Source organism: Callospermophilus lateralis, chromosome 9 (genome assembly GCF_048772815.1).
Source record: "Callospermophilus lateralis isolate mCalLat2 chromosome 9, mCalLat2.hap1, whole genome shotgun sequence".
In the NCBI taxonomy this organism is placed as follows: Eukaryota; Metazoa; Chordata; class Mammalia; order Rodentia; family Sciuridae; genus Callospermophilus; species Callospermophilus lateralis.
Genome location: NC_135313.1, coordinates 108,905,332 through 108,919,319, shown reverse-complemented (window position 1 = coordinate 108,919,319; position 13,988 = coordinate 108,905,332). Strand labels below are relative to the sequence as shown.

The 13,988-nt window shown below is 47.5% G+C and overlaps 1 protein-coding gene across 2 annotated transcripts in view; it reads right to left on the bottom strand.

Moving 5' to 3' along the window:
• Positions 1-7,530: 7,530 nt before the first annotated feature.
• The window catches only part of Mgat5 (alpha-1,6-mannosylglycoprotein 6-beta-N-acetylglucosaminyltransferase), a 338,013-nt gene continuing 331,555 nt past the window's right edge, over positions 7,531-13,988 (bottom strand). For both annotated transcript variants that reach the window (XM_076866214.2, XM_076866215.2), the window contains one exon: positions 7,531-8,071. In XM_076866214.2, coding sequence (XP_076722329.1) covers positions 7,873-8,071 — 199 coding nt within the window. In that variant the 3' untranslated portion in view covers positions 7,531-7,872. The remainder of the gene's footprint in view (positions 8,072-13,988) is intronic.

The window sequence follows — 13,988 nt, the reverse complement described above, 5'->3', positions numbered from 1 at the left end:
TCATCCCCTTACGTAACCAGAACCATCAGTGAATCACTAATTTCTATCAGTGTGTTTCATTAGTTTCATACTGTTTTACTAATCCTAAATCTAAACAGATTTGTTCTAAAGAAGACCATTCTATTTTTTAAAGTACTTAGTGACATATGTATGAGCTTTGCATGGACGAGCTAAATAAGCACATGACCCTTTCTCATACACTCAGAACCTGCACATCCATGTAAAACAGGATCCATTTTTGAGAGATGTGAAACTAGTTTATTTGTAATAAATAATTATATAATCTATCCGTATATGCATATATCTATATGCTGTGTCAAGTGGTAATGATACATTACAGACTGTGAGAGATGGTTTACTCCTCTGTAAGGAACAAGATGTTCTCCGTTTATGTAACGTTAGGTATAGATTCTGTAGACTCCATTCCCCTTACCCTGCAGTGTTCTGTACCTCTCACAGCACTGTCTGCCCAATAAAGATCTTTACCTGTTTTGTACGGCACGGCGAGGCAGTCTTTGAGAGTCGTCATCATGCGACACCAACAAAATCAGGGCTTGCCATCATGGGCAGGTTTTCCATTGCAGCTGAAGGATGATATGAGAATGGTTGCTTTTGCTTCTAGTGGGAGAGCAGAGACCTTGAACTGTTGTTTTTTGCTTCTACAAGGCAGGACCACTGCACATTCAATTTCCTGGACCAGAGCATGGCTGACTCCTGGGTCCTCCACTCCAGCCTTCAGTGCCCTGTCTCCCACTGGGCTGGTTAAAGGAAGGTATGGGTTAAGCACCCCTAATCCATAAAACCCTGGAATCAAAATGCTCTGAAATCCACAATACTTCGAGAGCCAATATGATACCACAAGTAGAGAACTTCATTTGACCCCATGTGCAAAATACAAGTGCACTGAAGACACTGCACAAAATGACCCTCAGGCTGTGTCTAAGATATACAGGAAACAAATGAGTTTCATCAGACTTGGGTCCCATCCGGGAGGGGTCTCATTATGTACGTGTAAATATCCCACAATCTGAAATCTGAAACACTTGTTCCAAACATTTCAGTTAAGGGACACTTAACCTGTAGCTTGTTCTGCCAAGTCACACAGCACTCAGATGGGCCTTCTGTGAGATGTTTGCACGTAGCACAGAAAAAGTCTGTGAGCAAGTGTGATAGATGCAGGATTTAATATTTTTCTTTTCTGTAGATTTTCTCACTGTAGCTAATGCACATTGTAGAAGTTTAGGGAAAGTAGATGACGAGGTAGCGATCCCCAAACTGAGGTTCTCTGTATTTCCTTGGCACCTTTTTTTTTTAAGGATTTGTGTAGCCTCTCTGTTGCAGCCAGTCACGAGGCAGTGCCTGGGTTTTAGAGTCCAGGCTAGGTCCAGCTCCTTGATGTGGCCTTGTGCTTCCAAGACATCTGCCTGACCAAGCACTCAAGGTCCACTGATTCCTGGTTCAAACAATGCTGTTTTTGAAGGGAGAAATGTGGTATAGGTCCAGCAAGTTCTTGCACTTAGGTAATCTTTTTAGGGCCATTTTACTAGCCCATTTGGAAAGATTTTTAAATGTTTGGTGCAGTGATTGACAGTTGTCTCAAAAAAAAAAAAAAAAAAAAAAAAAAAAAAAGTCTAGCAGTTCACTAATTCAGCTCCTTGCTAAGTGAGTATAGGGCAGGGAGAGTGGTCTGACCTGATTGGTAGATGTGCTGTAAATGCTTAGTTCTGAAACGATTCCCTCCACAACCTCTTTTCTATCAGCCTTTTTGAGTTTGTAAACTGTGAGATGCAGCTGGACAGCATGCATCTGTGGCTGACCCTGTACCCAGCCAGCTCTCACAAAAACCACTCCCACCTGTCACACAAGAAAAGTTTATTGAAAAATAAAGTTCTCCCTAGTTTTCTCTACAACAGTGGAAAACAAAGCAGAGCTCTCTATGCCAGTACAGTAACATTTGGACAGTGACACCTTATTTGCAGAATCCTGCATGACTTAACCCCAGAAGTGAACAGTAGAAAACAGTTGTACCAGGATTTGTTTGAAGACACAGACGCTAATGACCATTAGCTAACAACATCAAGGTTGTGACAGCAACTACAGTAGAAGGGATACACCATCTCCTTTGGCATCAATTGTTATGCTATGGTCCTGTTAATACTTGGGCAGGACAGTGAGCAAGATGCATCTCACGTTTGTACCATCTCAGCTTTGGCAGACACGACAGATGAAAGGTTCCTGACCCACCACTGCATCTGAGTGCCCACTACCACTCTCCCTCTCCCACCGATCGTCCATAGTCAGTGACCCTGCCTGCCAAATGGGCACATGCCTTTCCTGCTGTGGGGGTCATGGAAGGGGTGAGAGACAGTCTTAAGGCGCGGCAGAATCTTGGTTACAGAGTGAGGCTTTGAAGGAGGTAAATTCCAATCATCGAAACCATAGAACTGTAAGACTGCCGATCAGCTGAAGAGAAACCAAAGGAATTTGAAAAAGATACCAAACTCCAGAAAATTCCCCCATATTCCATAATCACAATCTATCCAGAGTTGAGTCGACATGGACGGACAGGAGATAAAACCTTACAATTCACCAGGGAAGCAAGAGGCTAAATCCACCCCCCACCCCCCAAACAAACAGAAAACTGATATTTAAGTAAGTTGGGAAAACATCATTAAACCAAGAGTAGCCTCTGGGGGAATGTTCTGTAAAGGGCCAAAATCTGTGCCCTGGGCATCAGGTGGCTTTCCCTGGGGAGGTGGGTTTTCTCTGGGACCAGGCCCTGTAATTAACCTTTATTTGGTGGAAACATGGGGTAACCAGCCTGTTAAGAGCCACCCTGACCAGCAGGGGGCAGCAAAGGGATTTCCTGGGGAATGTATAAATTTCATTGGTCATTCTTTCCTCTTAAATGACACAGGAAAGTCTCCATTATTGCATTGCAGAGGCATAGGATTAACTTTAATTCAAAGTGTACAATCTATCTGAGATCTCCTTTAAATTTCTAACTCAAAAAGTTCTTCAAAGAAAGCCCTGGAATGTTCCAGAAGACATCAGTGGGGTGAGGTCCAGTTTGTGGCCAAAGGTCACCTTCACCTTTTTCAATTCCAGTTAATAAAGTCTTGCAGCCTTGTTTCATTGGGAGCTGAAGTCTGGCATATTTTCAAATCAGTGCATTCAGGAATACAGTAAGATTTCAACTATCAGGGTAGGCACAGAACTTGGACAATCTAAACCAGTAATTCCTACAATACTTGGTCAACTTGGAATAATATTTTTATGTAGGTGTTATTTTGAATCAACAGATAGGGAGTGAGCTCTTTATTTCTCAGGCTTTATGAAATGCTAATAACAATATTTTAACATTTACTAGGGCTTACTAGGTGCCAGACACTGTGCTAAAACATTGAATCCTCACAAAACCCTAAGTGCTAAGAAAGCTAGGGTAACTTTTTTCTGCATCCAGGACTATACAGCTAATTTGGTCTTTTGCTATATGTAAAAACTTGGTGTTCCATTTTTTGTTGAAGCCAACAAGAATGAAAGGAACTCACCCTCAGCTTTACAAAACTGTCAGCTTCCTAAATGAGTATGGATCTATTTATGTTCACCCACTTAGTTACATGAAGATGCTCTGCAACCTCATAGGGAAAGATAGGATTTAGAATAAAGCCAATATGGAAATTAAAACATTTTCAAATAAATAAAACAATCCAGGCTTGGGATAGTAACACATACAACATGGCCTGTCGTTAACAAAAATATCTCTTTTTTTTTTCTTTTAATCAAGAATTTTTGAAGCCGGGTACAGCGGTACATGCCTGTAATCCCAGCTACTTGGGAGGTTGAGGCAGGAAGATCACCAAGTTCAAGGCCAGCCTGGGCAACTTAGCGAGACCCTGTCTCAAAAAATAATTAAAAAGGGATGGGGGGAACTGGGGATGTAGCTCAGTGGTAGAGCACTTGCCTAGCACGTGCAAGGTTCTAGGTCAATCCCCAGTACTTAATTAAAAAAAAAAAAAATTGAGGGGCATAGGAGAAGGTAGCGGTGTCTAACTATATACAGTCTAGGTAAACCACCTTGGTCTGATTTAAAAAGCACACACCCACCTATAAACTACAGCTTCAATCAAATCCATTTCATTGACACTTGCACTTCCAGTGAATTATACTGCAGCTATACTCCCAAAGGAGTAATTATTCACCTTCATTAAATCCTGTATTCATTCATCCACCAAGGAAATAAGAGGGGCACAGAGTCTTCCCCTTTCGTGATACTAACCAGCCCAAGTATTACCGGGCTACTGCTTCCAATGAGTTCAATGCAATCCCTCCCTGGGCTGGCCTCCTGCCTCAGCCACATCTCAGCAAGTGACAGGGTAGCAGGCAGCTTGGTAACTAGCAGTCCCAAGACAGACCCACACTGTGGCCCACTCTGGAGGAAGCCAGCCCTTCCCTTGGACTTCTCATGATTTCATACCCTCCTCGGGGGGTGAATGTGCCTGATACTCAGACTGTGGCCTAGGGGCCATTTCTGGTGCCCAGCCAGAACATCTGTAGTCACTCAAGGACCTAACACTCCTCAACAGCACCCAGATTCCAAAAACCAACCCCAAAGAAAAGTGAAAAGGCACAGCAGGAAAATAAACATCACCAAGAGACAGACTCTAACATTCCAAACACACAGCAAACACAAAAAGTAAACTATAATAAGCACTGACAAAAACCCAATCAAAGCAAAAATGCAAAAAGCATCTCCATTTGTACATGTGCAAATCAAATTGCATACACAAAATAAATGAGGTGTTTACTGGCATTCAAAGAAGTGTGTTTTCCCTTTCCGGAGTGTTTACTCTGGAAAGTATTTACCTTACAAAGGAAAGCTTTCTCTTAATAAATTAGATGTTTTTCCCTTAAGATTTTGTCTCAAGATCACAATGGGAAAAATAATTCCAAAGGCCAGGCAAGATATGATTATAGCACAGGAAAACACCAATCCTGATTTCGGATCTCTCTCCCTGTGGATTGGTTATCAACTACAAATCAGTTTCGGTTTCCATATAAAAATAGCAAGGGTAAAACTGCTGCAGGCGCCCAGCCCACACTATCAGAGGCACCATCCTTTTTCTTCTTCACACCCCACACTGGGCCAGTGGAAGCCCCTCCCCAGTTTCCCCTGGAGAACCCAACTTGGAGCAAGTCATAGGAGGTCTTGGGGCTGGTACACATTCAGGTGTCACCAACTCCATCAACAATGCCCTTAACAACAGGAGTGTGGGTTACTTTGCCCCAAGAGCAGCAGCCCCAGCCAGGGAACTTAGGTTTACTTCCAGCTGAGACTAGACTTAGGAAGTTAGAGGAATTTTTCAATGGGAGAAAGTGCTCTTCTGGGCTGCCTGATAAAAGGATCAGAAAGGTGAAGAGACCCCCCCGAGTCCAGGGACAGATAGGGAGTGATGCTTGAAGCTTCTGCCAGGGACAATGTTGCTTTACAAGGTTTTCTGCTTTCTGAACTCCCAGGCTTCTTCAAACAGTTGTCTGCTAAGTAGGTTGACATAGCCCTGCCTGGGAAAGCAAGCTCAGCCTGCAGGCGCCCCCTGCTGGTGGGATTCCCACATGGTCATCAGCAGCCCGGGGAAATTCCCTGAAGAGCCCAGGAGAGGGCGGAACTGGCCTAGGAATAACAGGTGTGGTAACCCAAGCAAACTCCCACTTGCTAGGGAGCAGCCAAGAGGCCCACTCACAGGGAAAATGTCCTTCCTCAGAGTGAGGATGCCAGTTCTTCCCCTTCCTACTGCAGAAACTGCCATTTCAAAGCTTAAAGCCCGTGCAGTAGCTACCATTACAAACTGGGTTTTATCTGGACTTCCACCCTTGGTGCTGGGCCCAGGCAAAGGCTATTTCCAGCAAGTCCCCTGCATCAGTGCTCTAGGCAGAGGTGTTCCCACTGGAAGTTTCCCTGGCAGATGTGCTCAGGGAACACCTGAGGGGTGGAGACCTTGGCTGCCCCTCCCCACTCTCTGTCTCTGGAACTGGAGGTGAAATTCAGATCTACTGAGCAGTGATCTGAGGGCCTAAGGGGGGGGGCGGGGGGAGGTTGGCTGTGCAGTTGTTATTTATGCACCATGATAGAAACTGAGAAGCAGGCAATTCAATTTTCCAGATGTAGAGGCTCCCTGCTCCCCACAAAGCAGAATTTTTCCCTTCCCTCATTTCCTGAAGGCCTACTCCATCATTAGCCTCGCCCAGCTGTTCTACCTGGCAGAGGCTCCACCTGGCTGCACCCCCACAGGCAGGGTGCTAGGAAACGGTTTCTGGTGTGGACTGCAGGCTGTTCAGTACACCAAACCACCAGCCAGAGCCGAGTGGACGATGCTGGCAGCTCCTACACAGAAGACGACAACTGCTCACTCTCACAGGCATGGAGGTGTCAGGGGCCTCATGAGAAACCCACAAACATTTGCAGAGCATGGAAGCAGTGCTTCAGCGGATATGGGAACTTACAAAAAAACAGAGCACAGGGCTCCAGGGTGTGTGGAAGGTGGGTGCAACAATTCTGCCCAGCCTCCTGGTGAGCTCATTCAGTGGGGTTGCTCAGCCCTCTCAGAATAACTCTGCCTGGAGTAAAGTCTGCCCAACACTTTCGCCCTTTGCAAGTGACACCAATGGGAGAGTGGTCAGGGCAGTGCAGGGCACTCATCCTGAGCTGTTCCTGCTCTCCCAGCAAACAACAAATGTTCACCGAGAGCCCCATTCCCTGGACTTTGGTGATATCAGACTTCAGAAGGAATATAACACCAGAACCCCTGTGAGGTGTTCTTCGATAGTTCCACTAATCTTAAGAACCGAATTCATTCCTTTCTGAAGCTCAGCTGTCTGAATGCTAGAAGGCCATCCCTCCAAGTCCAAAGGTAGTTTAGTTCTCTGAGTCCCACACCTCTACTCTCCTTATAGTAGCGTATCAGAGAGGGCCAAGTTACCATAAATTAGCTAACAAAAAATTCTACAATCCTGCATTTCTTTTCTAAGGACATTCTAGCCCAATTAGGGCCAAGGTGGGTGGGTTGGTGGGAACACACAGGAAAGGGTCTCTCTTGACTATAAAGCAGATGTCCCTGGCTGTCTTCTGTCCATGACTGGGTTCTCTGGACATGACAGCCATGTCCCCCCTACCAAGGGGGGTTAAATGTCCTTTAGCTGCCATTTGCCAAGTACACACAGGATGCCTCCACTTGATGACAATGCCCTGGACAGTTTGCCTGTGTTTTCAAAGCAACAGTTTCTTTTGCTCTGCTGCCACCTGCTTCCAGAAGTCAGGTCCCCATAGCTGCCCTTGAGCACACCATTGGCCCCACTGTACCTGCCTGAGGCAGACAGAGGAACAGCAGTATCGAGAATGACTAACAGTGGGAAATAAAAGAAGAAACGTGTGATCGATCCCCTTCCTCCCTCCCTGTCCCCCTCCCTCCCTCCCAAATAAATAAGTTAATGGGTTTAGGAATGTTCCCAAAGTTCTTTCGAATCAGCTCATTTCTCCTCTTTTGTTTTAAATGAATCACGAGATTTTTTTTTTCCCCCCACCCTGGAGCACCTGCATTGACAATCTCCCTACAGCTGCTCCTCACAAAATAGGAAGGATGTTCCTTGTACCACAAGAAGCCAGGCTCCTTGCCTCACAACCGCTCTTGTGTTTGTTTTGGCGAAAACTCCCTGGGGGAGGCGTTGACCTCAGCGGGAGCAATCCCAAATCCAAACCTTAGACCAAAAAGTTCAGGCTCTGGCCAGAGTCCCTGAATGATTTCTGCCCCCCTGTCTCTGCCCAGTGGAGCCACCATCTTCCCCAGCGGACTTCATGTGGGGCTGAGCTGGCAGCTGCTATAGGCAGTCTTTACAGAGGGCCACTTGGCCCTTGATGAAGTCCCGGCAGGGGCAGATCCTCTGGTGCCTGGGGTGGGCGCCTGCACAGCTGAAGAGCAGCAGGTCCCCTTGAAACACACAGTGCTTGCTCTTGGGGTCATAGGAGGGCTCCAGGATGTCCTTGGCCAGCTCTGAGCTTTGGCAGATCACTTCATACCTGAAGAGGAAGAGAAAAGCACATGGGTTGGAAATGCAGGGGACAGAGCTCATCCCTGTCACTGGCCACATTGGCCCACTTGCTGAGGTGTGGGAGACGCATTCAGTTCTCCTGCTGCCGAAACGAAATGGTGCCTCTCTAAGTCTGCAATTCTTCACCTCTTAGCAACCTCAGCTCTGGAAATACAGGTGTGCCTGGGTGTGCATGCAGTGGGGGTGTCTTTGAGGCTGCTCTGTAATAGAGGAAAACTGGAACCAACTGTCTTCTCACCAAGTAGGGAATCGCCAAATAAACCATGGCCATCCTGTGCCTGTGGAATTCCACACAGAACTCCAAACATGAAAAGTGTGCCCCAGGATGAGAGCTGTCCCAGAGGAGGGCAGATTATGAAATAGGACGTACAACGTGGTCAACCTGGTGTGTTGTGTGACTATCCAAGCCAAGATGGCTGCACATGGAAGTGTTGGCGGCAAGCAGAGGAACGGCACTGGGGCTAAGTGCTGGGTTTTTTAAAGTTTTTTTTTTTTTTTTTTTTTTTGATTAAATGTTTAAAAAGATTTCCGTGATATGGCCTTAGTTTCCACTGGTGAGCAATTGGGTGCTCTCCCAGGGACTTCCTGCCCAGAATCTTGGAGGGTCACATGATCCTTCAATACAGCAGATCGTAATCCAGGCTACAGAAGAAGGAGCCGAGGCTTCAGGATGTGCAGAGCCAGTGAGCCAGGCCCTGCTCCTGTGCTCTTCACCATCTTCTCCCCATAGCAGAGTTGTCTGAGGGGCTGCAAAGGATATTCTGGGTTTTTTTGTTTTTTGTTTTGGTTGTTGTTTGTTTCTAAAGGCACTGGCCACCTATCTCCAAGGGCTTTCCCTCTCACCTGGGATACACTGGTACACCCCACCATGGCTTCTCCAGGACAACAAGGCTTAGCCTGGTGTCCTGTGTGGAAGCCAGTTAGCACCTGGTGCTGCACTCAAGTTCCAGAAACAAGGTGTAGGGGGCCGGGCAGACCTGGGTTTCAGTTCCTGACTTTGTCTCTTAAGAGCTGTGTAATCCCGAGCAAAGGATTGAGTCTCTGTGTGGCTCAGTGTTTTCTTCCGTAAAATGGGATAAACACTCCTTAACTGCAGGAATTAGAGTTGCGTTTCTAGAGCACTTGGCGGAATCTGGTTCTGAGTGATGGTCGATAAATATTAGCTATTACTATTATTACTGCCATTGCCATCACGACCCTGGCAGGCCCTGGATGGGTTATGTCACTTTCTTCCCTTGCAGATGGCATGAATCTACACACACCAGCCATTCCCATTGCTTTGTTCACAGAAGTCTCACTTCTTGCTGGGAGGGAGGGGGATTAGAACAGTGAACTTGAGATTTCCCACTATCTCTGGGAGGCTTCCAGGTGGCAGGGAGAAGCACCGCCCTCCTTCTTTCTCCAGCCAACCAGTGGCCTGGGCCCTGCCTCCTTTGGCCAGTGTTTGTCTGGCGATTACCAGGACATCTGCTGAGGCTTCTGGGGCACTCTTCCAGGCTGCCAACCTGGCTCCTGCTCAGCCAAGGCTGAAGCCCCACTGCTCCAGGAACCAGCACTCCCTGGAGCTCTGGCTTCCCTGACGCACGCCAACTGGACTCAGCTCCGATGCCTGCTCCGGAGGCCAACACCCCTCTTGACTTGTCCCTGCAGTCACCAGGGGTGTTCCACACTTTCTCAAGTGCCCTAACATCCCTGGCCTTGGTGCCACCCGGGAGATAGTGATGAACTGGGAAGAAGGCTAAAGTGAGCATTTCATGGATTTCCTGAAAGGAAAAAAAAGAGTCAGAGACTATGTGCTTGTCAGTGTACCAAACTGGCCATCAAAGAGAAAGGGGCATCTGGAGCTGAGTTGGGAATGAAAAGTTTACATGTGGTGAGAAAGAACATGTAATATTTCTCTTTCAAGGTCTCACTTATGTCACTTAATGTCTTCCAGTTCCATCCATTTTGCTTCAAGTGACAAGATTTCAGTTTTTAATGACTCAGTAATGTTCCATCGTGATTATGTGCCACATTTTCTTTATCCATTCATTTGTTGAGCACCTGGGTAGATTCCTTCCAATTTTAGCTACTATGAATGGTGCTACAATAAACAGATACGTGTGTCTCTCTTTGGAAAAAAAAAAAAAAGAAAAGAAAAGCTTACATGTAGAATGTGGCTTTGGGACACAGATTTATGTTTATGCTACTTATTTATGTGAGTGGATTACAGTAGCTGCTGTGACCTCATTCAGACCAGCTGCCTGGAATGTGGCTAACCAGGAGTATGGAAATCTCTACCACCACTCTCAGACCCTGGGGTGGGGGCGGAATTGCTGGAGCCATGAAAAGCCTTCCTATGCCCTCCCAGGTCACCTGTCCCCAGGCTCCTGTGCAGAATGCTTGTGTGCGTGTACTTGTGAGTGCACACCTGTGAATGGGTCTCAACTGAGGCTGTAGCAGGTGACACCTGCCGGGGAGAAGCAGAGACTCCCACCAAGGGCTCCAGCAACTGTCACTTCCTGGGGCCACAGTGAAGGCACACCTCAGGCAGCTCCCCAAAGGTTCCCTGATGTGTGTTCCCCTCTCGAACACCACCCAACCCCTGGCCTAAGCATCTCCTAGGTCCCGGGGGGCGGGGGGCTCCCTTTTGTGGGTGTGCAGGTACCTGTCCTGCAGCCCTGGGCAGGCAAAAAGGCTACTCCATCATCCTTGTGTAACTAGTGAGCAAAAGTCACCAGAGAGGTGCCTCACTGGATTAGACAGCCTGCCTAGTCCAGGGGTCCTCAGTCCCTAAGAGATCCCCGACCTTTTCAGGGCACACACAGGGCTGCATGTGCCTCTCTGTCCTGGTGACGTCTATCTTGCTCAGATACACACACCCTTCTTCTCAGAGACTCCAAGCACCATGTGTGTGTCCTCCCATCCGCTCTCCCACAGTACCACCTTCTCTCGGACTGGCCCATGACGCTTTTCTTACAAGTTGAGTTTGGGAGTTTCTGGGACCCCTCAGCAGTCAGTGCACAATTTTTGGCTCTTGAAGAAGAATAAGAGAGCAAATTCTCCTCCCATGGGTCTGCCACCTTCTCTTTACCACAGGAGTTAAGTAGGCTAGGAACCCCAGCACTAGGTGGAGGATGGAAGGTACCAGCCCCTCCCGGACAGGACACAAGGCTGTCCTACCTCCTGCTCCTGTTCCTCCCACTGGTCCCTGCCCCAGAGTGCCTGCCTTCTCTCCATGACCTGGTAACCACTGATTCAGGGCCATCTCCTTTCTTGATGCCAAGGTACACACAGTTTAGACTTTACAGCTCAGAAGACCTGAGGGGCCAACACAGATGCACCTCTGCTTCAGACAGTGTTATGCCTCCATCTATCCATCCTATGCTGAAAATATATCAAAACATGCACTGAATACCCAACCTACTGACCACACCAGCTTAGCCACACAGCACCTTGTGGAGCAGGTGGTTCCCTCTGGTGACCGTGTGGCTGACTGGAGTCTCAGCTTAACCCCACGGCCCAACATCGTGAGATAGTATTAAACCACCTGCACAAAGCCTGGAAAAAGATCCAAATTCAAATCTGGAGCACAGTTTCTGCTGAACATCCATACCCTCACATCAACCTATAGTCAAAAAAATTACAAGCTGCACCATCTTATGTTAGGGGTCACCTGCAATTTAAAATTTTGGAAGATACACCTTTAAGGGGTAGCTAAGGGCTGGGGATGTGGCTCAGCAGTAGAATACTTGCTTAGCATGTGTGAGGCCCTAGGTTTAATCCCCAGAAAAACAGAGGTAACCAAAATATAAAGTGGGCTTCATATTAACACATGTTCCTTTTTATGGAGCTCAGTCCTCCCCACTGGGCCATGCTGGAATGATCTCTGGCACTTCAGGGGCTTTTTGCCTTCTGGATCCTTCTACTCCTGATCTAGGTGAAGTCTTGCCCAGAGGAGGAATTCACAAATGCTCCGAGGTGGTCTCTCCAGCATTTAACCGTTCCCTGCACGTATAGGAATTCAAAGACCCCTGGTCTGCTCCTCCCCGATTCAAGATGGCCACATGGATGCTCCAAAGGAAGTGATTTATGTAATCTGTTAAATTCATACTATACAGCGAGGACAGGTGGCTCTTAAAGGTTGTGGACACCCCAAGACGGAAAAAAGCTTAAGCTCAGCTTAGAACCAAGTCCCAAGTTGGAGAAGCAAAAACAGCCCTAGCTCGTGGAGCTGCTAATTGCTAATTGGCCATGAATATGGATGGGCCAGGATTACCTCCACGCTGAGGAGGCACTCAATAGACTGCCAGATAGCTGGGGTTTTTTACAACATTATCTGTATTTACAAATGCATGAACAAGTTATTCAGTAGGGCTCTTATGTTCACAGAATTAATTTTAGACGGCTTTATTACGAAATTACCATTCATTCCAGCCTCCTGGTAAGAAAACCCAAATATCCACTGTGGGGAGGGGTGGAGGAGACAGCAATCGCCTGGCACAGGGTCTGACTGCAGGACTGTCCCACACCATGCCCCTCTCTACTCTGTGGATCTGCATGGGGCATGAAGGAGGAGGAAAAGGTGGCAGTCTGGCCAGGAAATTGGTTTTTGAACTCTATCACCTAGAACTGCCTGGAAGGAGGGGCCATTATGTTCTTCAGCAAGAGCTATCCATTATCATCCTGTTGTCACCCAGGATGTCCCCACTGTACAGCTGAGAAACTGATGGAACAGAGGGCACTGACCCCTTTCCTAGCAGTTGGTTGCCCTTTCTGTTCCCACTGACCCAGACCCTTACCCTAGAGGCAGGCCACCTGCATGGGCTCCAGGCTAGTTCTGAGCCAGATCTCAGTACCGAGACTAAGTGCCATGACTCCCTCCCAGGCTTGGAGGGAAGACCCACTGCTCAGGAGTCCCATGCAGGTCTCATTCCCAGGAGGCACCTTCTTGTCCTCCGTTTTCCAGAAGGGGCTGCATACAGGCAGAACTAGGAGTACAGTGCCACATCTGTACCAAGCAATTTCAGAACTCCAATACAGTGCTCAGGGTTCTCAAAAAGCCATCTTGCCCTGGGAGATATTCACAAACTGAGCCAGTGGAAAGCCAGCCCCAGACTTCAACATCTCTGCTGTGGAGTTGGAGGTTCCATGTCAAAGCCAGCCCTCTTAGGAAGCTCCCTACCCTCCCTCTTCTGGCCTGTGGTTTTATGTTGATGGTGGAATCAAGGTAGCCTCTAGTTACCTCCCCCATAAAAAGCCTGGTTCCCCTATTAAAAGAAAAAACAGCATCCCTCAGAGTCCTGCTCAGGAGAGCATTCCTACCAGTGATGCTGGAGACCATGCATTCCAAAGGGAGTTTTATACCATGTTTCAGGATAGCAAGACTCACAGGAGGAAGCAGGCCAGCTCAGACCACCATGAACGATAACCACAGTGGCTGGGTATGAAGCCAGAATGGGGGATAACTGATCCCCAAGACCACTCTATTCCTGAAACATCTCCTTCAAGCCTAGGACAGCACAACCAATGGACTGAATCTTCACAGTTAAGATAGCAGTCCTTATTGTTTATAGGCATGTATCTTGGAGAAAATCCCTTATCAGGGAAATTAAGGTGGAAGACTAGATGGTGGACCGAGGGTGGGGAGTGATAAAATTTAGGAGAGCAGAATTCGTACTGAGAGGGATCAGGAGGCAGAAGCCAGAAAAAAAAAACCTCATGTGGACATCTTGGAACTGTAGATGTCAAACTCAAATGCCGATGCAAAGGGAAATGAATGGCATCACTAAACAAATTGCAAGTATGAGGCAAGAAATTCCGGGAACATAAAGGCCCCCCCAGATACAGCCCTGGCCAACATTCCCAGGCCTGCACCTGTGTGCTGGGGAGGGACCCTGCAGTCA